Consider the following 25,425-nt stretch of genomic DNA (forward strand, 5'->3'; position numbering starts at 1 on the left):
GAGATTTACAAAGGACAAAAACCCAATATTTCTTGATTTCATGTTTTTGACCGCAAGTGTTTTGTTCTTATAGAAGCAAATTATTGTTTTGGTAAGTTTAATGAAAAGTCATTTCAAAAGATCTTTGTTGGTTACTCAACTACAAGCTAAGCCTACAGGATCTTCAACAAAAGCACTCAGACTTTTAAGGAGTCAATGAATGAGAAGTTCCACGAGAATGACCAAACTCAACCAGATGATTTTGAACATCTTCTAGATACAATAGACAATAAGATTTTTGAGCAAAACCCAACTCTTGAAAAGAATGGTTCTATTGAAGAAATTCAGGAGGATTCTATCCAAAATCAAAGTCTTGACTCTCCTCAGATGCATCAAGAAGAGGATGGTAGATTTAACAAAAACTAGGAGCATAAGTCCAGTCATCCTTAAGATCTCATTATCGGAAAGATGGATGATGGTATTCGTACTTGCTCTAAGTTCAGGGAGAATATAAGCACTCTGACACTGATATTTGAGATAGAACCAAAAGGAATTGATGAAGCTCTAACCAATGAAAATTGGATAGAAGCAATGCAAGAAGAAATTCATCAGTTTAAAATTAACAAAGTGTGGGAGCTAATACCTAGACCAAAGAATCATCCAATGATTGGAACTAAATGGGTGTTCTAAAATAAACTAGATGACAAGGGAAATGTTACCAGAAAAGTGATTAAGTGAGATAGTATAATCTATCACTGAGTATTTGTACTCAAAGTTATAATATCTTGTTGATCATATAGCGAAATCCAGCTAGTAAGTTGTCGAACGAGAGAAAGTCAACATAAGCTCGATATAAGTTGAACCACTATAAACTTTGTATGCAATTTCTCTCATCCTTAATCTCTTGTTTTTCATTGCTATAATCTATAGTACACTTGTTGTGTGCCTCTAAAATCTATTATACTGCATAACAGATTTTGAACTTGTTCTAGAACCAGATCCTTGTTTAGACTTTGTTTTTGACTTGTTCTATTTCACTTTAAATTGTCAAGATTTTATATAATCACCTATTCACCCTCTCTCTAGGTTATACTTGCTAGCTCTTCACTCTATACCACCAATCGCCACCTACATGTTTCACAATGATTTTAAGATTAATGTATATAATAATATAACAAATTTGACCAAATTGGTGCACGTCGTTGTACATTAATGTTAGAAATATTTGCCATCGAATTTTTGATATCTTATTGTGAGAAGGCATGCCCACATAAATTAAAAAACTTGTCATCTCTCAGTAGAGAAAAACCTTGAACATGGCCCTACGTACGATAATAAATTTTTGATATTTCAACAAAATGACCAAATTGCGTGCCATAGGTGAATTCTTTTTTCACCGGCCGAGTGTGTGTAGTATGCTGGAGGTGCAGATAAGTCGCATCCTCTTAGACACATCCACAAAAATGAGGTGAATCAGCATGAGATCCTAAGTTTGGTTTCACAAAATCTACTCAAACATGCCTGTACCTCGGTTCGTACAGAGATGTCCTTCAATCTGTTCTGGATCACTACGATGATGTTCCTCGACATGTTTGTGAATTTTAACTGATCTAAAGGATAGTTCATGATCTGGACACAATCGCATAAAGCAAATTATCCTCGGACCATAGTAATAATCTATTTGGTTTAGCAGGGTCTGCAATAAATATAAAATCACAAAGTATGAGGAGATCATAGACTGCATGCAGAGCATCTATATGTCTGTTGACAGATCAGTGATTCAAACAATGTTGTTGACTTGACTTTGGCTGAGATCATTACATTCGTTTGTCTGTATTATGAGTTCCAAACAAGTCAGGTTCAGCTTCATTGCATGAGGGTCAAACGACATGAAGAAACTTACAAAAAGTCTAGCTTCAGCAGTTTTGCTTTCTGTTTTGCCTCATAAATATGCGCCTTGGCATTTACCTTCCCCTGGTCTCCATAACTTTCTTCGTTTTCTGGGTCTAGTCTCACTTCATAATATTCTCACCAAGTAAGTCCTATTCATATAGAATTAAGCAATATCAACCAAGGACTTCAACAATTAGTCCTCACACCAATTAATGGGTGTACTCACTAGCTGCTCCTTGCTGGCTGCAGTCGTCCTACTATCTCCAATGGAGGGGTTCGCCTGGAGCATCGGGATTGGAGGCCTCCAGATGAGGCATGTGGAGCTGTACACCAACCTCACTTTATGGGATGCTACCTTCGCAATCCACTGCAAGTCCAAGGAGGACGACTTGGGGATTCACGTGGTGCCGTGCGCGCAGATCTACTAGTTCAAGTCTAAGACCAACGTCTGGATGACGACCCTCTTCTTCTGCAGGGTTAGCTGGGAAAAAGGGTCGGGCACATACGACATCTACAAGGCCAACTGGGGCACCACACGGTGTCCAGACCTCTGCAAGTGGTCAGTCGAAGAGAAGGGCGTGCAAGGGTTCAGGCAGAGTGACGGGGGGAGAAATTTGTTCTTCCCCTTTACTTGACTTGAGGGGGATTTGATTTGGTTTGTGGAATAAAAGTTCAAATTCATGTGGCCCAATTTGTATCCTGATGAGTGCAAATGTTGATATTTGTGCAGATCAGTGTGTACTTTGGTCCAAGAATAAAGCATCTGATCTTTTTACACAATAAGCTTTGATCTCGTCACAGTTAAAATACATGGATCACTCTTTCTTCAGCTTTTGAATGAACTTGTCAGTGGCACTCGTCTTGCCAATTATGTATTCTCTTCCTCTTTTGATTGTTCAGATGAAGTGAACATTAAAATGCCATAATTCTTTTTCTATGTCAGATTATAGTCGAGATTAGCTATGTGATACTATAACAGATTAGTGCAATGATTATGAAGAGGACTCTGTTTGAATTTGAGATAAGATATAATTACTGGAAAAATATGATTTCATCTTCTCTTGGTAAATATAGACTGTTTCACTGATTTCACAACTCCACTGTCTATTTTGATTTAGATGAGTTCTCTCAAGAAGATACAAGAGTCTTTAATTGGAAAATGTAGAATGCCTATTGCTGAAGAGAGAGAGAGAGGAGAACAGGACAGATGATTGAGCCACAGCGACATTATTATTGACAGTGAATTACATTAAATCAATCGTTTGATGTTTGCTTTTTCTTACACAGAAAAATTGTTCGGTGCCAAAATTTGAGTTCAGTTCTTCTTGCTATGCGTAGCCACCTGATGCAACCTCCGAATCCCTTTGATGGCCCTGGAAATCCTGACCAAATTGGGCCTCGCTAGTCCCAGATTATTCACCTTCCCCGCTGATAACTTAATTGCCTCCAAGCAACACAATTCTTCGCTCACTCCAACTTCACCATCGTCTTCATAGTCGCCTGTCCATTTTCTTTCCTTCCCTGACTTTGTCTCGCTGCTCTTTTGGTTTGATTCGTCCTCGTAACGCTCCCACAACCGATCCATCCCTTCTTCATTATCATCCTCATTGCCGTACCGCTCCTCATAGAGCTTACACGCCAACGTTCTCCTCCATTCCTTTTCCTTCCTCGTTGCTGACCTGAAATTCCAGAGATTCGAGGGCATCGCTTGGAAACTCCCGTTCTCCTGGGATATCTTCCCTTCAATGTTTCCAGCAACAATTTTTTCATTGCCAGATGACGCATTGGATTCTATTTCCAACCTTGGGTTTTCTCGTCGATAAGCTTTCTTGAAATCTGGGGCAGGTGGGTCGACTTCTCCGGATTCCATGCTGAAAATATTAGGTGGCCACTTCGTTTCCTTTTCCTGGAAAATTTTATTCTGCAATTCTTCCTTCAAATTGTCAAATGCACCAACACCATCATGGTCATCCTCTTCGACATCATCGCCATCATTATGAATGAAGAACTCGTCAACTGGCATTTCGGGTACTCCTGCATTACTCTCGGCTGACTGCCAATGGGAAACTCCAAGCAGAAACTGGTGCACTTCAAACTCCTCACGGACCATGTCCAGTCTCAGCTTCTTCGAAACGCGAGATGCTGCATAAATGAGACCCAGTTTGGATTCAGATTCCGTTGGACTTGCAAGAAAGTCGTGGAAAGGGACAAGTTGGGGAGAGAAGGTAGGAAGAGCGATGAGGGAGAGGGATGAGGTCAGATGAAAAGCAGGTGAAGCAGCAAATGTATAGAAGGTGACAGAATGAAAGTCCAAACGAGGGTTAAGTATGAAAGAAGCAGACCTAGAGATTTCATTTTTCCTTAATTTTTTTAGTGCACGACATGCGGGTCTCAGACATTTCAGAAATTCATGTGTGTGTGTGTGTGTGTGTGTTTTTTTTTTTATCAAGTGCTGAATCAACCTCTGAAAAAAGAATCAGAATATTTTCTAGTTTCACATGAGCCTATGTGGTGAGGTCGTGGCCTATAAAGTAGAATAGCACCTCTCTACCACCCAATCGCCGCCTACATGTTTCACAATAATTGTAAGATGAATGTATATAATTATACATCATGCCTCTAGACATTTGATCAAATCGGTGCATGTTGTAGCATATTTTCGATATTTTATGACCTTGTGTATGAGAATGACATACCCGATCGATATCATATGGGAAGATAAAAATACCCTCCTATGCATCATGGTCTGAGAACACCGCTAGCTGTGCCATGGGCGCATGGCTGGGTGGTGGAGTTCCCGCGTTGCACCGTCCGCAGATATGAGTGCGGTGGCTGTTAGGATGTCCAAACAAAATGGTAAACCCATAGGCAAAGTAAGACGATGTGTACATAAAGACTAGGTTTGGTAGTCCGGATTTGAGATCAAATAAGATAAAAGAAAAAATTATCATGTCCAATGTTTGGCGAAGTCTGAAATCCGAATTAGGAGGTAGGATGGACTAGGATTGGATAAAAAAGTTTTATAAACAAACATAACAATTTCCTTCGAACATTGGAGCGATGGAGTCTAGCTTCGCCAACCGCCATGCAAGGACTACCGCCAAAAGAGTCTATCACTCTTCTAGTCGTCATTGTCTCCGACCAACGCCAATCATCATTGTCGTCCAGCTGATTGTCTTGTGACGACTGTCGAACTGAATTGGCTACCATCGATGAACGATCGAAATCAATAAATTGACTCGAAAAATCATCTTTGAAAAAGAAGAAAAAAAACAAAACGCACAAAATTTTGGGCATTCATATGTTGGTCCTAAACAGTGGTCACTTGACTTTGCCGTGATGCTCTGACGTCCAATCTCGTCCTTCGCTTAAATATGCTAACAATCGGAAGATTTCAAAGGAGGATCTTGGCCGTGCAAGATTACGTTAACAAAATGTTGCCCTAGATTTGGAAAATATCACCTCTGTGAGCAAGTGAGATTTTCAAAGATTTTGAAGGATTTTTTTCTACTCAGAGAATATTTGAAGGATTTCTAATTCCATCTTATCCTATCTTATTCCCATCCGAATTTGGGCGAGCAAATGTAGCCAAAGAGGATATTCATACGCTATATGGCAATCCACATGTATGGAATTAATGGATTGTGTTTCTCACATGTCGAGAGGTAATTAACTATGGTTATGGCCTATGTGATGAGAACCTTGATTGATTTCAATCCTACTAGGCAAAAGGTGAGGAGCACGATAGGATAGGCATTCCCTAACGAGTCTCATCTTAAGCAAACCAAGTCAAAATTCTCTGAAGTTTTCCAAATACACAGGATTAATGCCGCGCATGGGCCCTTGCTGAAGTACACCTTCAATAGATCTACGGCCCTAAATCCTTGTTAAAGAACTTCAGAAATTGTAATACATCGATTTACTTCCTCATGCGTAAGTATCAAATATAATGTAATGATAGAGTTATTTGTCTACATCTTAGCCCCTTGAATTTGGCACCATTTTTAGCCCCACAAAGATAAAATGTCATGAACAAATTTACTATATAATAAGAAAAAATTTCAATACATTGTCCAGCAATGACAAATCCATTGTTTTTAACAATAATTTTTAGTTGAGACCGTGAGAGTCCAATCGTGCATCTAATTTAATTTCAATAAACCTGGATCGGGCCGAGGGTGTCGATTACGGCCCACGGATGATGGATACCACCGCATACCAAACCCGACGTTTTCCATTTCGACCCGAAAGGATATAAAGAAAGAAGCGAGCCCCAGCTCGGAATCCCCGGGCGCCGCCAATCCGCGAAGAGCTCGCTCCGTCGGTAGCGGTCGTGCCGTCGCCTCGCAGGATTCCCCGCGACCGGTGAACGATGTCTGAACTCGGGATTCCACATTGATTGGGTCTTCATATGTGGGTTCGGATCTGAACGTTCCGGGGGATCTTGCATGTTCGGGCATTTGACCATCTCTCTCAAAGTTTCGATTTTTAGTTTGCCTGTGGGATTGAATCGTTTGGTTTACTGGTGGGGTTGTGTCTTTTAGTTGATAACTCCTAGCTAAGTGTCGAACGTAGGTGGTCTCTGTCCGATTCCTGCGATGGGTTCTCTCATTCTACTTCTTGGGATCTCGCTAGTTGTAGTTAACGAGCGAGCCTTGTGTGGTCTTTCTGATGCTGATGGTGGTGAATTCTTGTGATGTCGCTAGTTGAAGAAGAAACGCACATATCGAAGGCTTCCCAGGCTATTTGATTGAAGCCTGAGGAGCTCATATCTGTGCAATACGAAATCATCCATCTTTGTATGCAGTCAATCCTCTTGATGTCTTATTCCTTGCATTCAGAGGATTTCAAAGAGGTTGATGGACATTTGCTTGTATATATCGATGCGTCTTCTGTCTTCATGGGGACAATGTCTTGTTCCATTTGTTTCCTCCTTTTGGTAACATAATATACCCTGCCAAATCTGTGAATGACAATGCTGAAGTAGGAGATACTTGGAGTTCCGCGTAGGAGCTTTTATTTGGTCACTAGAAATGGGAGGTTTGGCGTGCTCATTTAAATTTGTGCAGCATTGGACTCCTTTCTGGTTCGTTCTCTTATTTGCCTCTAGCTATATTGATCAAACGCTGCTTGAGAATGTATTGTTGGGATGAAATAGATTCTCAAGGACAACCAAGTTTTTTGGGTGGAATATATTCGAAGTTGGATACTTGTTGCTTGAAATTTTATAAATCGTGTCCTCAATTTGTTGTTACTCAGGGTTTGTTTTGCTATTCGGTGATGATTTTGAGTCAGTACAGTGTACTTAACTAGATTTACAGGAGAAACAACAAAAGCAGTTCTCTCTTTCAGCACCCTGCCAGATGATGATTGGGATATTGCGCATGGGCTTTGAGTTCCATAAGGATGGAATAATGAAATATTCTTATAATTTGTCCCTGCTGATGGCAAAAATCTGTCAATCTTTCTCAGCGTATCTCCCCGTTAGCAACTTTTGAAACATCTCATTGTTTGTGATGGATGATTTTTAGTTTTTTTTTTTTTTTTTTTTTTTTTTTTTTTTTTTTTTGCGGTACTAGACGGGTAATTTCGTTTTGTTAAAGTTACCTGTATGAGTTTCTCTTTTCATGAAAAAATTCATCTATTTTTAGTTAGTCCATACTTCAATCTTTTGTTTCTTGGTTTCTCTTCCCAAAATGCTGTTCTTTTTTATCTTGTACAGAATGGCTGGCTGACTGGCTTGGTCAGAGAAAATATCAAAAACACGTTTACCTGCTCTCCCAATATATGTCCTCGACACTCATAGTGACCACCTTGCATTTTCCTTAATCATCAGATGGATGGGAAATATGCTCGTGCTTTGATAGGTACATGCCATCGTCTTTCATTTACATGAAATGCACTCATTTATCTCTGCGTGAGCAGCTGCCTAGCGTATATGAATTAAGATTTTGAAAATGTCATGATTTTTGTTTAGCCCGAGATGCCTTCTGTTGTCGCCTCTTCTCATCCTGTGGATTTGGTTTACTACTAAAGCTTTTTTGCAAGTAGCAGTTGCTAGTTTTCTTCCTTCAGGGTCAGTTTTGCAATCTTCATAGTCAACAATCAAGGTCAGAGGTTGAAAATTAGTCTACTTTAAACTTCATCGGGGCCATGTGAGCACTGAGAAGGAGATCTATGAGGGCATTGTGTGGTTAAGGTCGTGAAAACTTTGATGTCCCTCGCTAAAGTTTATGATCATGTGAGTTCTAATTTTGCATTTAGGCTTCCTAAGCGCTGGACATTCACAATCTTTTTTCCCCTCGCAGCGTTGGTTAAATACTGTGCATTGTGTACAAGTAAGAAGTGTCTGATTCCTCTTTGAGCAAGCTGGCTAGATGATGATTGGGATATATTGCGCATGGGCTTTGAATTCCACTTTGATGGGATATTGAAATAATCTTGCTATCCCGTCTGATAGCAAAATTTCAATCTTTATACATCTCTTAGCACTGAATTCCTGCAATAATTTCACAATGATGGCATTGTCTCCGTGGATGAATTGTTTTCCGAGATGATGCAACTGTGAATTTATGACATCATTTTTGGCTGGAGGTGTCCTCTCACTACTGATGTTTTCTTAGTTCTCTTGTAATTTGTTGGATCAGAAGAAAAACGGAAAGCCTCTCTTTTTCCGCCTTTCAGCATATTGAGTTTGCCTGTGCAGCATGCCTCTCACCATAGTACGTCACTCCGAGTTCAAGAGACGTTCAGGTTTCTCCGCCATGACCATGAGCATGTCTTCTTTCTCCGCCTGAAGACGGCAACCGCAAGTAACTCTCCTGGGTGCTCAGGGATTTGGCATGAGGACACAGCAAACCCTTGACAGTGCTCGCTTTCAGGAAGTGCGACAACTGAAGTTGGTAGTGAGAGAACGAGTTACAACATCGTTGGTCATGTCTTCCTATGCTTGGTCACTCTCTTTGAACCGTTTGTTGAAATCTACCCTTAACTTCTCTCAATTTTATACTCTCTTTTTTAAGCTTTACTGCGGTTGGATGTGTCATAACGTAGAGGTCAATAAAATACTCGTTTATAGATAATTCAAGCCTAATTTCTTTCTATTTGTCACATGACTAAGATTAAGAGTCGAGATAATGGAAAGTAACCTTAAAATGTAACGTTATATTTGGCCATCCTCAAACATACAGTTGAAACAACAAAAACCGCAAAAGATACGAACTTTATTATCAATAGAACTACAGTGTGGGAAAATTTTCATGAATGCCCACAATATGAAGGAAAAAGAATATATTCCTAGAATTCTCAATTGTGCATATAGTCTTAGAAGTCGTTACGAAATCAATTAAGTCAATTGCAATTAAGCCAATCAGATGTCAAGAAAAGTAAGGTATGCATCCAGTCCAATTAAGAAACACACAAGTTCGATACAAATTAGACAATGACAATACGATTGTGAAATTTGACAATGACAATACGATTGTGATTTTATCTCAACTGGAGGTGATAAATATCGATAAATTTGAAGAGCTGCACTATGTGGTTTAACAAATCAATATGACTTGAGACTTGATATGAAATATGAGATAGGTCTCTACTAAGTTACCAATAATTATGATAAATTTATCAACCCTATCAATAGTTTTTCACGCATAAGATGAGTGTCCATCTCCTATCTCACAATTTTAGGGATGCTTAAACAAACCCTGAACCACATAAAATGAAATCCTGTGAATGGGAAGAGGGGCAAAAGAAAAAAATGAATAAATTGCGTCTATCATTAATTTGGATAAAAAAATGATTACCAAGGAAGGACACACACATCAGAAAAAAATAGTTAGCAAAAAATGATAATGCTAACGAGTATTTAAGAATTTTGACTAAGTAATAGGTTAAAGTTTTTTTATAGTCATAATATATCGGTTATCTTCGAGTAATGTAGGATGGATCCCTTGAAAATTGAATTGTTTCAAGTCAAATAGATTTACCAAAGTACTTTACGAGAATTTGCCAATGGGACGCGAAATGCAAAAAAGTCAACTAGGGGAGTGGCAACTTGTGTAATTTACGTTCAAATCTAGGGGCACGACAGAAAATCTGTCTAGAAAGCATCGAGTCCTACATCGGCGTTCAGACACGAAAGCTTCGACAGTTCCGGTGTCGCTGTCGCGTCGCGTCGCGAAATACGTCGGAATCCAAGGTCAGAATGCCGGCTATCTCCGCGATGGATTATATTTACAGTCCACGTCCTCGTTCCCATCGACACATCGCCGTCCGGGCCCATAAAGCTCCGCCGATCCCACCGTCGCCTCGCATCCACCATCTCCATCTCCAAGAAATTCGCCGCTTCGGAAACCAGCAGGAAGCCTCTCCGCATCACCCGCGCACGCTCACGACATGTTGAAGTTCTCCTGGAACGCCACGGACCATGTCAAAGCCCTGGCCCCATGCAGATTCCTCCACGCGCCAAAGCCCGGGCTCCTCCCTTCCGGGCGGAGGGCCGCCGCCGCCGCCGTCGTCTCTTGCTATCCGGCGAGCAAAGCCCCGACCTTGGCGGTCGTCTCCGACGGGTCGGGCCTGGTCGAGCCCTGGTCGGGCAGCTTGGTCGACCGGCTCAGGTTGGGCGGCTTGACCGAGGACGGGCTGTCGTACAAGGAGAGGTTCCTGGTGAGGTCCTATGAGGTGGGGATCAACAAGACGGCCACCGTCGAGACCATGGCCAATCTGTTGCAGGTTTTTACGATCGGGTCTCGAATTGATTTTCTCTTAATGGGTTTTGGGCAAAGATGAGATTTTGAGTGAGATTGGTCTATGTAAGGGTTCTGGATAGTAAGAGTTCCTTGGATAATCATTCTATTTTTGAAACATTTGTACTAATTTTTGAACTTTCATAATTGCATAAATTCTATTCTTGAAATAAAAATATATTTAGTATAATTTTTAAGTTCTTTCGTGACTTACTTCTTTTTAATTTTTAAATAATTTTATTTATTATTCATTTTTTTCTTCTTCTTTTTTTTTTTCACCGGCCATGAAAGCCGGGCCACCTCACCCTCAGCCATGTAGGCCCTAAGCAAGGCTATCCGGCCTCACTCGGTGCACGGGACGACGCCTATGTAGAAGACCGATCGACACGTCGACACGTCATTTCTAAAAAATAGAGAATTCCGACACGTTACGATACGTTGTATATTAAATGAATATTTTTATTTTTAATTAATTTGATTCAAATTTATAAATAAATAATTAATTAAAAAAGAGATTATAATAAATTTATACTAATAATATTAACAAATCAATTCATTTGAAATTTAAAAGATATATTCATAATTAATGCGAAATATTTTTTTAATTTTAACAAAAGTTATCGATGAAACTAAAAATTTATCATTATTCAAAATTTAATATTTTTATTTTTCGAAATCATTTATTTAATTTCATTTATTTAATTTTCCGGTTACAAAACAATCCCCAAAATTCAGCCCTTCTTTCGTTCGTCCTTTTCCCTCCACCCCCACGTTTATTTTACTTTTTCCCTCTCCCACTTGACAGTGACAGGTGAGCTGTCACTTCCCACCCTCTCACGCCATCAGACCTCCTTTCTTATTTTTTTTGATTTCTTTATGAAAAACCCTAGCGAACCGCCGAGCCCTCCTTTTCCTATCCTCCTTGCCGCGCCGCACGACCCCCTTCCCTCCTCTCCTCTTCCTCTCGTCGCCGATCGATCGCAACAGTGGCGGCCCTCACGTCTCTCTGGCCGTCTCTCGCCGTCGCGGTGGTCCGTTCGTGGCTTCGTCTCGCCGGCGGGAGTTTGCCTTCTCTCTTCTTTCTCTCTGTTCGGCTCTTTCTCTAGCCGTCTCTCGCCGTCGCGGTGGTCCGTTCGTGGCTTTGTCTCGCCGGCGCTCGCGGCCTCTGCTCCGTCTCGCCGGCGCTCGCGACCTCTGCTCCCTCGCCTCCACCCTCCATCAGTCTTCCGGACACGCGTGTCGACGCGTGTCGATAAAAGTTGACCGCGTGTCGGATTTTCCGACACGCGTTGACGACGTGTCCGACCGTGTCGACGTGTCCGACACGTGTCGGACACGACACGGAAGCACGGACTTCATAGACGACGCCGCCTAGAGTTGGCAAGGGCATCACGACCTCGCCGACTACAGGCAAGGCTTCAACGGCCTTAGGCAGGGCCTTTGCGACCAAGATCAAGGCGGCCCTCACCCAATCTAGGTGAGGGTTTCGCAGCCAGCGAGGGTCACCAGTGACCCTCTCCGGCCTGAAGGAAGAAACCCAAAAAAAGGAAAATTAAAAATAAATAAAAACGTTAAAAAAAATTCAAAATTTTCCATATAGGACTTTTGGCTGAAAGTGGTACTTAAATGAGCAATTTTATTCCAATATGGCAAGTGAGCCAAAAAAATGTTTTTGCACTAAAATAACCACGGTATGAAAATTTTGACGATCTTAGTGTTCTTCTCCCCAAACAAACAAGCATGTACCTTGGGCTAACTGTAGCAAATCTTTAATTACTGCTGCGAATTGCTTATAACTTTTGGATTTTGAGAAATACAGTAATAGAACAGTTGGTCTTTATTTATGTCTCGTCTGCCATCTCCTGGATCAGAGTTTCTACATGATTGCTTGTCACTGGGTTTAGGATTTGGTTGAATGATATTGACTACCCCTCATGGATTTGCTAATTCTCATTTTAATCATCGTTTCTTCTTTCGACGAAACGTGTTGATCCAATCTTTGGATAGATTGATAGGCTCATTTATGGCAGTAGGAAAATTTTGTTTTTCTCTATTTGGAAAGAATTGTCTCAAGTTGCAATTGCAGCAAGGATTTCTGGTCAAACTGAATGATATCTGCATTGCAGGAGGTTGCGTGTAATCAAGTTCAGAGTCTTGGATTTTCGACTGATGGATTTGCGACGACCTCTACGATGCGGAAAATGAATCTCATATGGGTAACTGCCCGTATGCATATTGAAATATACAAATACCCAGCTTGGTGAGTTTGGCTACTTTTATATTCCACATCCAACATTAAATGACTTGCACATTGGGTTTAGGATTGTTATTCATGCCCTGATAGTAGTATGTCATTTGTGTCAGGAGTGATGTGGTGGAAATAGAGACGTGGTTTCATGGAGAAGGCAGGATCGGAACTAGACGAGACTGGATACTGAAGGACTATGCAAATGGTCAAGTTATTGGAAGAGCTACTAGGTAAATTTGTTCATTTCTTTGAAGTGCGAGCTGGTATTAGGGATCTTTGAAGTGTGAGCTGGTATTAGGGATGCTGCTCACTCATGTCCGTTGCCCTAAGTTACCTGCCACGTCCAGGAAGAGTTGAACTGGTTTTTCGTATTCCGTTTCCTTTTACGAATGGAGTGAATGCCATCAGATGGTGGAGATAATATTATTTCTCCTGCTTGGCAAAGGCTTTTTGTAGTGATCAATTAGCTTGTTGTCAATTACCGTGGGGCTGCAGAAGCAACATTGCATCAGTTCTGCATTGTTCTATATCTATGTGTTTAAGACATTCATATTCAGGATACTTTTGAGATTAGCATCAAGGAACTGTATCTTTGACAGAAGTATTGGCGTTCCTCTCTGTCTGATGCTATCTTGGGGTTTCTTGGGTGAGCCATAGGTTTATAAATTCTTCTCTAAAACTTCAAGCAGAATCTTGGGGTTTTCTTGGGTGAGCCATAGGTTTATAAATTCTTCTCTAAATTTACAGACATGTATATGGGATATGTAAGTGCGAGAATATTTGTTTATAGGCATATTTTTCCTTTATTAGATTTTGAAGCTCTACCTTATATAAGCTCCTTATGAAATAAATTTCCCCTGCAACAAAAGTGAAAAATGCATACTGTGGGTACTTTTTTGGTTTTGATTTGCTGACCGGTTCAACCGTCTGATTTCTCAGCAAGTGGGTCATGATGAATCAGGAAACTAGAAGACTTCAGAAGGTCAACGATGATGTTCGTGATGAGTATCTGATTTTCTGTCCACGAGAATCAAGGTACATTTGTGTTCATATCATAGGCATAAACATCATCTTTGTTGAGTATAATCTATCATGCATCTCTTGAATTTGAGTATGATCACACTAGAAACTGCAGCATGCAATTCAATCTCAGTATATTTGACGAAGGAGGTTATATCAGAAAGGGGCCTTTTGCCTTGCTAAAGTGATACCCAGATTAGGTGATAATGTAGGTGCAGGAGTGATAAAAACAATGTATGTGCATGGATGTGTGAAAAATTTGCTAGTTGGTTGGTGTTTTGACTCACCTCATTAGTCAGAAGTTTCTCCAAATTCAATGAACATGCCGGAAGTCGTCTACTGTGCTAGTTCTGTGGACTGTGGACCAATCTCGAAAAGTGGTGTCATTACGAATTTGCAGAAGCACAGCATCGCGCCTTATGGATGCCTGGGACTATAATAGTGGCATTGTAATACCTAGCCAAGGATCTTCAGAATTTTTCTTAATTCTAAAAGTAATAATTAACTGGGGTTGTGTAAAATATAATTATATGCTCGAGATTCTCGCTTGTCTGGAGACATACCTCAGAATTACCAATGATTGACCAGATTCCAAAATCACTTGGCCTTTCTTTCCTCCCAAAATCTGGGAATATAAATACAATATGAAAACGAAATGACTCTGCATAACAAAATGTAAGCCACATGTTTGGCCTATGTAATTATGCCCCTGAGTCACTGCAACTTTGTTTGATGGAGATTTTGTTATTGTATCTAATATACGGCAATGGTGGATGCTTTCCTTCAATTCTGGGGTGGATCGCTAATGAAGTGAGGGAGACACAAACACAAAGTTCTATATTTTCACTAACAAAGATTACATAGCTTAAATAGCATGGAGAGCTAACTTACTTAATACCCTAACCCTGGTTACCTTGTTTAAAATACCTAATGCACATTTACTAACTGTAAATATCTCATTTTTACTGAATATTCCTTGACGTACACATTAAGGCTCCTGTTTATTTGATTTGCAGACTAGCGTTCCCAGAGGAGAACAATGGCAGCTTAAAAAAAATAGCTAAGTTGGAAGACCCTGCTCAATATTCGAGGCTGGGGCTTGTTGTAAGTTGATTAACCCATCTGAGTTGCCCAGATTTTTTCATGTCTGTTCATTAATTATTGTGCTCCCCACAACCACAGCCTAGACGAGTTGATCTGGACATGAACCAACATGTCAACAACGTCACCTACATCGGATGGGTTCTGGAGGTAACGGTTGCAGGCCTTCCTTCATATCCATTACGCTGGACATGGCTAATACTTCTAATGTGTCTGAGTCAAGTTTCTTCTTCTAATTGCCTTTGTTTTGCTGTACCAATCTGGCTTTCAAGAGAAGTCGTGTTGAGAATTAAATCGTTTTGATCTGCATCTGGGTCGGGTTCCTCATCGTCATATCTGCCGCTTTGGGAAGTTGAAGTGATAGGCTCACAGTTTTACTAAGGCTTGCCTTTCCTGTGAGAATAGCTTTTTCTTTGTTCCTGGTGTCACCATGTGGGCCACAAAATTTTGTCAGAAACATTCTGTTTTTGTGCTGCTTTCCTGTAATTTGCCAAAAGGTGTCATGGAAGAAGAACAAGGATAGAGGCTTTGGCTTATCTAGGTCCAAGCATGTATTTGGGTCATACTTTGTGTTCGGCCTCACATAGCAAGAACCGTTACTGACTCTGTCTTCAGAAGTTTTTCTTGTCCCACTAACTTGTAGAGATGAAGAAATCAGCAGTTTTTGTTGAAATGTTCCTCAAGCCGTCTCTCATGTTCTGTAAATCCTGCAATCAGCCTTTTTCTGAAATGCTTTCTATGTTGTCATTATGACAGAGCATGCCTCAAGAAATTATTGACTCCTACGAACTGCAGACAATCACGCTGGATTACAGGCGTGAGTGTCAGCATGACAATGTTGTCGATTCGCTCAGCAGTCATGAACCAGATGAGAACTTGGAGGCCATCTCGCAGCTCAATGGAACCAATGGATCGGCTGTGTATCCGGCCACAGAAGATTATCGCCAGTTTCTCCACCTACTCAGGTTCTCTGGTGACGGCCTAGAAATAAACCGTGGCCGCACCCGGTGGAGAAAGAAGCCTATGAGGTAACTCGTTTTTGATTGCACATAAAAAGACCATTTGTATTTTGTATTTGTCATTCCTCATGAGGATTTACTGCGCCGCCAAATCTCGCTATTGCTTGCTTGTAGTTTTCCTTCTGCATGGAAAACTCTGATTGTTGTGCCAAGAAAAAAACGAGAGAAAGATATGTGTACTCTGCTAGTGTACTCTGCTATGCTTATCCGAGTTTGTAACCTATCTTGCTGTGAGCATAAGGTTTGTTCTTTTTTATTTAAGAGGAGAATTATTAGAGGTAGCTCTTGGTGTTCTGTTTTCACACGGTAAAGAAACGCATGCTGAAATATTGAGTTTTTTTTATTTGAAATGTCACTGCTTGTGGAAAGCGTTCGACTGAATTGAGGACATGGTCGTCTTAAAGATAAAAATAATGTTCGTCTTAAAGATAAAAATAATGTATCTTAATCATGTTCATGTTCATATCTTGTGTAGTCTTGTTTTGGATGACTTACGGAGTTACAATGGAGGCATTGGGCCTGGTACGAGTCGAATAGTGACTGAGGAGATAGATTTTAATTAGTGAAAATAAAATGCCGAATTCTAGATGAAACTATGTTGTTGGTTGTACGACATTTTGAGGATAGAAAGCGTCCTATTTTCGACTTCACAGATGAGGAATGTGTTATTACGCAAAAGGAGAAGATACATAACTATACTTGGGTAAAGAATGATTCAAATTGCGAAATGGTTGCCATGTTTTTCTTCTAATTGTAAGATGAATGTATGTAATAATACATCACGCCTCTAGACAAACTTGATCAAGTTGGTGCATGTCGTAGCATATTTTTTTATATTTTATTATGAGAAGGCATGTCCACAAAAAAAAAAAAAAATTTCCTATCTCCCCTCTAGACAAACTTGATCAAGTTGGTGCATGTCGTAGCATATTTTTTTATATTTTATTATGAGAAGGCATGTCCACAAAAAAAAAAAAAAAAATTCCCATCTCTCGATATAGAAAAACCTTGCACATAATATTCTTACCCTTTACCAAAAAAAAAAAATCTTGCACATAACCCTTTATACAAGAATGACATACTTGGTCGATATTATGTGATGAGATAAAGATACCCTCATATGCATCATTGTCCGAGAACACCGCTGCTTGCGCTGGGGTGGCATCATTTAGTGGGGGAGCTCCAGCATTGCACTGTTCACAGAAGCGAGTGCGGTGGTTGTTAGAATGTCCAGACAAAATGAGAAGTTTATAGGTAGAGGGAGAGGACATGTACACAAAGGTTGCGTATGAAAGTCCAGATTTGAGACCGGATAAGATAACAAAATATCATGTCTAGTGTTTGACGTCGATAAATCCGGATATATAAGGATAAAATGTTAGATAAATCCGGGCTAGGGAGTAGGATGGATTTGGATTGGATAAAAAAGTTTTAAAAATAACAATAATTTACTTTCAACGATGGAGTGATAGAGTTCGGCTTCGCCAGCCACCGTGCAAAGACCACCGCCACAATAGCCTATTACTCCTGACCACCATGTAGGGCCACCACTGCAATAGCCTATCACTCCCGACTACCGTGTAGTTGTCATTGTCTCCAACCAACGCCGATCGCCATCGCTGTCTTGCTAATTATCCTACGATGATTGTCGAATTGAATCGGCTATCACTGATGAATGACCGAAATCAATGGATTGACCCAAAGAGTCATCTTTGAAAAAGAAGAAAATGCAAAAAAACAATCAAAAAGCATGAAGTTTTGGGCATTTCGTATGTTGGTCCTGAACGGTGTAAATATTGTAAAGGAAGCTTTGAATTTTTTATTTTCCTCGATGCTTCTATTGATGTACATAATGAGTTTAAATAGATACATAGTTATATGATGAGATCAAAATTGATTCCTTATATCAAGGGAAGAATCCTCAAATTAAGGAAAAAATTTTAAATTCAAAATTTGAATTTGAATTTAAAATTTTGAGAGAGGTAGAAGATATCAAGTTGCTTGATTTTATGACGATATGTTATCATCCCCCACAAGCTAAGCATGGTTGGCGAAAATTGAACCTTGTTCTACAAAAATCCGATGCGATTAGAACTCAGACTTTTGTGAATATATTTGCAATTTGATCTTTTTTGAGATGAATTGAATAGTGAGAATCTTATGCCCAACTAGTTCCTAAACAGAATGAAAATCAACAACGACATGCTTCGTTCTTGAATGGAAAACAAGATTGTAGGCAAGAGAGATTGTGGAAATGTTGTCACACCAAATGGTGGGTGATGCAAAGAGTGGGCAATGCAATTCGCGTAACAAGCAGCATAGCCAAATTCATGTAGTTACAATGTGAGCTAGACACCGGTACTCAGCTTTAGATGAATGATGAAGAATGTGCCACGGTGGCTTGTTTCATAGCACTCCAAGAAATGGGGTTAAAAAAAAGAAAACACAGAACTCACCAGTAGAGCGTTGATCAATGGGGCAGCTTGCCTAGTCAACGTCGTAGTAAGCAGTGAGTTGGTGTTGGCCTAGATGAAAATGAAGATTATGAGTGATTGTGCCTTTCAAATAACGCAAAATGCATTTGACCACCACAAGATGATCCTCGGTGGGAGACTTTAGAAATTGGCAAACTTAATTGACAGCAAAAGAAATGTCAAGACACGTCAAAATAACCTATTGCAATGCTCCAACAAGACTCCTATACAGAGTGGGATCTGACAATGGAGGGCCATCACCTTGGCCAAGCTTTTGAGATATAGCAGATGTTGGGACTGGTTTACATCTGTCCATATTTGCACACTTCAAAATATCCATAATTGCCATCGGAATTACATGTTATTTGAACGCCCAAAAAATAAGAATGAGGTTCGAGGTCTTTCATGCGAAAATGATGCCCAAAATATGAGATTAAATGCTGTGATGCTGAAGTATCATTACCAAGAGGAGATATATGGTTATATGGCCTTGGTGGAAGATGAGTAGTGAGGGATCGGAGTTGAAGATAGTGAATCCAAAATCGTGGAATTTTGAATTAAACTTTTTGCACCAAGCTCGAGGGGCTTGACGAATACCATAAATGGATTTCTTCATGTGACAGACATGTGACACGGCCCACGGACAAGCATGATCCAAGACCTTCCAAAGTAGGGCTGTGTCCCATACAAGGGCCAACCCCCGAGCTACCCATGAATGACCCACGGTCAATGCACGAGTTGACCGATGAGTGATATGAGTAAGGCCCATGTATAACACAAAACAAGCCCGTGACAATCTAGCTCCCTCGTGTCAAGTGGCCTTGCCATTTCTTCTAACACATGCCCCTTGGGCCTTCCCCAGGCCAAAAGCCAATGAGTAGCCTAATGTATAGACTTGTAATGATGGTATAAATTCAAATACCACCATTGGATCGGAGAGGGGATCAACGGCTGAGATTAGACTCTTTCCATGTATAAATAAGGGACCCTCCCTCTTCAATTGTACACACACTAGTTCACCAAATAATACATACGTGCTTCGCTCCATACTTCATTCTTGTGAGCTGAGTGCGTGCAAGGCTGACTTGGGATCGTAATCCTAAGGCCACACGGGTGTGTGATTGTTCGGAATCAATTGACCAGTGACACATGGCTAGTTTTGCCCGGATCAACATAGCCTGATGGTTGGGAAATGAACACCATTTCCTACAAATCACCATGTAAATCAACAATTAAGGTTGGTGATCGAAAATTAGTTTTATTGTTAACTTCATTGGTGCTAAGAATAGACGGTGAGCACTGAGGACGATGAGATCTATGAGGGCGTCATGTGGCTCAGATCATGACAAATTTTATATCCCTTGCTTAAGTTTCAAATCATGTGAGTTTTAATTTGGCATTTAGGCTTTCTACGTACCACATAGTTGCAATCTTTTTCCCCTCGGAGCTTAGGTTATAAACTATGTCTAGCAGATTGTGTACAAGTAAGAAGCACCTGATTCTTCTTTGAGCGAGCTGCTAGATGATAATTGGGATATTGCGCATGGGCTTTGAATTCCACTTCGATGGGATATTGAAATAATCTCGCTACATTATCCCGTCCGATAGCAAAATTCTATCTTTATACATTTCTTGGCACTGAATTCCTTGCAACAATTTCACAATGATCGTATTGATTCTTGTGGATTGATTGTTTTTCGAGATGACGCAACCGTGAACTTACAACATTGTTTCTGGCTAGAGGTGTCCTCTCACCACTTATGTTTTCTTAGTTCTGTGACATCCTGAATTTTTAATTCTGTTTTCAATTAAATAAATTGGGCTTTTCATTGACGTATCTATAGTGCTATTCTCAGAGCTGATCACTCATTAGATGACTAGACTATCTGAGGAAGTTATTAAGGAATTTTAACGCAATAAACTTGAGAATTCGACTAGGTATCGACTACTTGACCGTGCTCATCTACAAAGATTATTTCGGCACAGTAAAGATTGATTAGAAATAAGAAATAAGTCGGTTCGACTGAAATGTGTGGTTAAACGTGGGTGATTCCACCAAATTGAGAAATTCTTGTCGATTGATACTAAATTGATTTTTCTGTCATTTTGGTATCCTATGTTTGTATTTGAAATTTCGAGATTTTCACGACAACCAAAAGCCGCCAATGTGTCGAAAAAGTTTATTGTGGCTCAAGAAAATTGACCACGAGTCAATTGCATTAAAAATTTCTGAAAACTGCCCGGTAGGCTAGGTTACACTAAAATTGCGCCAAATTGAAATTAACCACGAATTTAAATTCAATTTCAGAAATTGAAAATTTTGTCATGTCACCAGTCATTTTAGGAACGTCGACTCAGTCTCCGAAGATTATTTGCAAACCAAGATTTTAGCAGAAAAAGTTGACATAGGGCCGTTTTTTACTGGAAAATTCAGAGGACCGTTTTTAATCACGAAATCGGGATGCAAGTAGGTTCTATTGGCGAAGAAAAATGCCAATTTGATTGAGGACATGTTGGTGGATTTTATGGGAGCTAATTTGAGTTGATTTCAGGAGGAATTGAAGTGTAAAATGTGCAAATTCGTGTACCCCCATGGCCCATAAACTTTGGACCCTTTCTTTGGTTTCTTGAGGAAGTTTAGAGGCTAGAAATTGCAGAGGAATCTAGCTGGGTTGTGGTGGGGCCTTCCAAGGAGACAAAGAGATGGGAGAGAGACCAAGGTGGTCCCCTCCATTCTAGCTGGTCCCCTTCTTTCCCCTCTGCTTCCGTCGACCTCCTCCTCCCTCCATTTGAGTAGCTGAAGCTTCCCAAAAAGCCCAGAAACTGACTAGCAGCCAGTCGAAGCCGTCGCCAGCCTGTAGGACCATCAGCACACCATCGTCGTGCCACTGGAGCCCATTTGCTGCTCGCTCTCTCGCACGTTGGACCCTTGCGTCCCTGGCTGCTGTCCCGCCTCCACCGTGAACCCAAAATTTCCCTTGAGTCAATTGCATCTCCCTCGCTGTCGTTGGAGTCGCCTAGTCGCCCGCCGAACAGCTGGAAGCTCGCTGCAGCTTGTTCGCCTCTTCCCTACCCATTTCAGCCTCAATCGATTGCTCAATCAGCCTTTCTTGGCCTCGACCAGAACCAAATAGTGTGGGTTTTCTAGCCATTGTTTGGTCCGTTTTCAAGCTCTTCTCGACCCCACTTGGTGGCTTTGGAGTTTGTGGACCGCCTCTGCGTCCCCATCATTTTGGTCCAAGCGGATCGTTAATCAAGTGAGTTTAACTCACTAATCCCCGATTAGTAAGTTAATGATACTTAAGGATTGATTAGTTTAAGTTAAGTATGGATTATGTGGATAGTTAGAATAGATTAGCAATTTAATTAACCGTTATTGCATGTTAGGTGGTTAGAGTAGTATAATTAAAGTCTAGACAAGCTCTAGTATTTATCTAGAGTGATTCAAAATTTTCCGTCTTGGCTTTTAATTAGGTTTTTCGATCTAAGTTGTATTTATTGGTATTTAATAATTAATTTTCAAAATTAATTAATTAATTAATTATTTTTCGAAAATTAGACTAGGATAGTTGATGACCGAAATTTTATGATGATTGCAAAGGTGTGATCTGTTTATTTAATTGAATGTTATTTTGTGCAAATTAAGTGTTGTTTGCAATTTTGGGTATTTATCCCAAAATTTATTAATTTCAGTATGTATTTAGAAAATCATTGGGCGTTGGTTTACAATGCTAAAAATGTTTTTATCGATTATATAATTAATGATATTTAATAAAGTAAAGATATTATATTTTTGGCAGAGGCCAATCATGTACTCATACACGATTATTTTTATCGAGTATGATAAACATGGTAAAATAATCGGTTGGGTAGAATGGTATACTATATATCAGCCGGAGGGCTTAATATGTCAGTTTAGAGTGAGCAGTATACTTTAAGTATCGCACAACTTTGTTGAGCAATTAAGTATCGCACAGCTTTCGTGAGCATTAGCCATATACTATATCAGCTTGAGGGCTTCAATATATCAGCTTAAAGTAAGTAGTATACGTGATTGTCAGCTTTTGGCGAGCATTTCTATCTATCTTCAGCTTAGGGTGAGTAGTCCTTGATGTGATCGGACTGGATAGATAGTATTGAATGAGTAGATTGAGAGATGATCTTAATGACATGGAATCAACTAGTTCGATTGATCATCAACTAGTTCGATTTGATTTGATGTTGTGGTGTGCTGAAGTGGTTTATTAAATTAATAAATTGTACTGACTTACATGAAGGAACTGAGGCAATGTGAGTCCTCTAATTCGTGTTTGTGCTTAGGCAGCCTTTGGGGCATAATTTCTTCCTAGTCGAGTCTTAGGGGGTAAACTTACTGAGACGTCGTCTCATCCCGTTATGGGATATAATTTTCAAGTCCCTATATGGTAGCTCCTCCCGAGCATTTTGGTCAGCCGAAGAAGGTCACTGAACAAAGGTCTTACATTCCGCTACGTGGGAGCCCTAAGGGCTGGACCTATGAGTTGGTAAGGTCCGTAGTCTGGGTTGATGCAGGTCTCCCTCATAAGGTTCCCCACCGATACAAATCATGGTGCCGCCAGGATCAGAATGGCCAGAGAGAGGGTCCCATACTGGAATCTGAAATATCTCTATATGTGTTGGAAGTTGCTTTTGGAAAAGGGATAGCAAATTCCCCTGGAGGTTCGGTGGTAGACCCAGTAGACCCGGATCTTGCAGATCTAGGAACTCCGGTGTACTCGGCTAAAAGCTCAAATGAGAGTGAGGAGGTGGAGGAAGATGACCTGTAGTTTTTATGAAACCCCTCTTGTTTTGCAGACCTTGTTTGTATATATATCGAATAGTTGTATAAGACTTGGTTGATATGTTTATATTAAGGTGTGGTTTGATTTTGAAAAGAAAAATTTATGGCCCAACTTTTCTATCATATCTTGTTGTTATTTAGGGATTAATTATTCACTTCCGCATATGCATTAAAATGAATGGGTCAGCGATGCGTTTTGAGATGTCGCTATGTAATTGACCGCAGAGGGATAGGCACGCACTCGGAGAATCGGGGCGTGACAAGCTCTCTTGTAATTTGTTGGATTATGAGAAAAATGGAAAGCCTCGCTTTTTTAGCCTTTCGGCATATTGAGCTTGCCTGTGCAGCATGCTTCTCGCAATAGCACGTCACTCCGAGTTCAAGAGACATTCAACTTTCTTCGCCATGACCATGAGCATGTCTTCTTTCTCTTCTTGAAGACGGCGACGCTAGTAACTCTCCTGGGTGGTCAGGGATTCGGCGTGATGACACAACAAACCCTTAACAATGCTTTCTTTCTGGAACCGCGACAACGGAAACTAAGAGTGAGAGAACTAGTTACAATATTGTCTGGCTTGTCTTCCTATGCTTGTTCACTCTCTTCAAACTGTATGTTGAAATGTACCATTGTCTCTCAATTTTGTACTCTCTTTTTTCGCTTTACTGCGTTTGGATGTGTCATAACGTAGAGATCAATAAAATATTCGTTTATTGATAATTCAAGCCTAATTTCCTTCTAAATAAAAATGATTTTGTCACATGACTAAGATTTGATAGTCTCGATAGTGGAAAGTAACCTTAAAATGTAACATTATCTTTTACCATCCTCAAACATATTGTTGAAAAAAAAAACCGCAAAAGATATGAACTTTATTATCAATAGAATCACTGTGTGGGAAATTTTTTATGAATGCCCACAATATAAAGAAAAAAGAAGATATTCCTAGAATTCTCGATTGTATATATAGTCTCAAAAGTCGTTTCTAAGTCAATCACGTGTTAAGAATAATAAGGAATGTATCAAGTCCAATTAAGAAACACACATGTGTTAGATGCAAATCTAACGATACAATTGTGATTTTATCTCGACTCAAGGTAATAAACTATGGAGCATGGACACGTTGCATGTGCTTCAGTGTCATGTATGACACGTGTCGAACACGTCGACATGCTCAGACACGCGGTTAACACGTGTTGAATTTTCCAACATGTGGTCAACTTTTTTTGACACATTTTGACACGTGTGTCTGGAAGATGATGGAGGGTGGAGGAGAGGGCGAGAGAGCAAAGACGAGGCCGCGAGCAATGGCGAGCCCGCAACGGCGAGAGACAGCGAGATAAAGAGCAAAGACTAAGGTGAGGGTCATCGCTGTGATGTTGTGATGGATTGGCAATGAGGCTATAGTTGGGAGGGAGGAAGGGCCAAAGGCAAGGGGATGAACGGTTGTGACAAGAATTGAAAGCAAGCAGAGATCAAGAGGAAGAGGAGAGGAAGGGGGTGTGCACCGAGGAGGGCAAGGAGGGCGCTAGCTAAGGTTTTGAGAAGGAAACTCAAAAGATTTAAAAAGGGGGATTTTATGGACTTGGCGTGATTTTTCATTTTGGAGAGAGGGGGAAGCGACAGCCTGTCAGGTGGTGGGGGAGGCAAAGAAAAGAGAAATAAATTTGGGGTTGGGGGTGTGAGGCGGGGGGGATGAGGGAAAGAAGGGAGTTAAGGGGGGGGGGAGTTGGGGGTTGAGGTGATTTTTAATTTTGGTCAGGTGGTGGGGGAGGGAAAGAAAAGACAAATAAATTTTGGGTTGGTTTGGGTCAGGTTAGGTGGGGGGGGGGAAGAAGGGAGTTGGGTCTGGACTCCACGATGAGACTTTTTTTTTAATCGGAAAAATAAATAAATGAGATTTAAAAATAATTTCAAAAAATAAAAATACTGAATGTTTAATAGTGATAAATTTTGGTCATTATAGAAGATCATGGATTTATTTAAATAAGTTGATTCTAATTTCTTAGTTTCATCAATAACTTTTGTCAATTTATTAATATTATTAATGTAAATTCATTGTAAGCTCTTTTTTTGAATTAAATTAATTAAAAATAAAAATATTCATTTAATATACAATGTATACCA

At 40.2% G+C, this 25,425-nt stretch overlaps 2 protein-coding genes and 1 long non-coding RNA gene across 3 annotated transcripts; 2 read left to right on the forward strand and 1 right to left on the reverse strand.

The window, feature by feature from the left end:
- Positions 1-3,187: 3,187 nt before the first annotated feature.
- Positions 3,188-3,982, reverse strand: LOC104416310. The gene has a single exon (XM_010027716.2). The coding sequence runs from the start codon at positions 3,980-3,982 to the stop codon at positions 3,188-3,190; it is 795 nt and encodes a 264-aa protein (XP_010026018.2).
- A 2,156-nt stretch (positions 3,983-6,138) lies between these two features.
- On the forward strand, positions 6,139-8,954 carry LOC104456521. The gene is made up of 2 exons (XR_727334.3): positions 6,139-6,958; positions 7,595-8,954. It is a non-coding gene; the product is annotated as an uncharacterized LOC104456521 (long non-coding RNA).
- Positions 8,955-9,954: 1,000 nt separating this feature from the next.
- LOC104456523 (oleoyl-acyl carrier protein thioesterase 1, chloroplastic) lies at positions 9,955-16,288 on the forward strand. Its single transcript, XM_010071327.3, has 7 exons — positions 9,955-10,605; positions 12,746-12,879; positions 12,984-13,097; positions 13,807-13,902; positions 14,904-14,991; positions 15,070-15,138; positions 15,745-16,288. The coding sequence occupies exons 1-7, from the start codon at positions 10,270-10,272 to the stop codon at positions 16,018-16,020; spliced, it is 1,113 nt and encodes a 370-aa protein (XP_010069629.2). The 5' UTR covers positions 9,955-10,269; the 3' UTR covers positions 16,021-16,288.
- The last annotated feature ends 9,137 nt before the right edge of the window (positions 16,289-25,425 follow it).

Source organism: Eucalyptus grandis, chromosome 8 (genome assembly GCF_016545825.1).
Source record: "Eucalyptus grandis isolate ANBG69807.140 chromosome 8, ASM1654582v1, whole genome shotgun sequence".
NCBI classification, from domain to species: domain Eukaryota; kingdom Viridiplantae; phylum Streptophyta; class Magnoliopsida; order Myrtales; family Myrtaceae; genus Eucalyptus; species Eucalyptus grandis.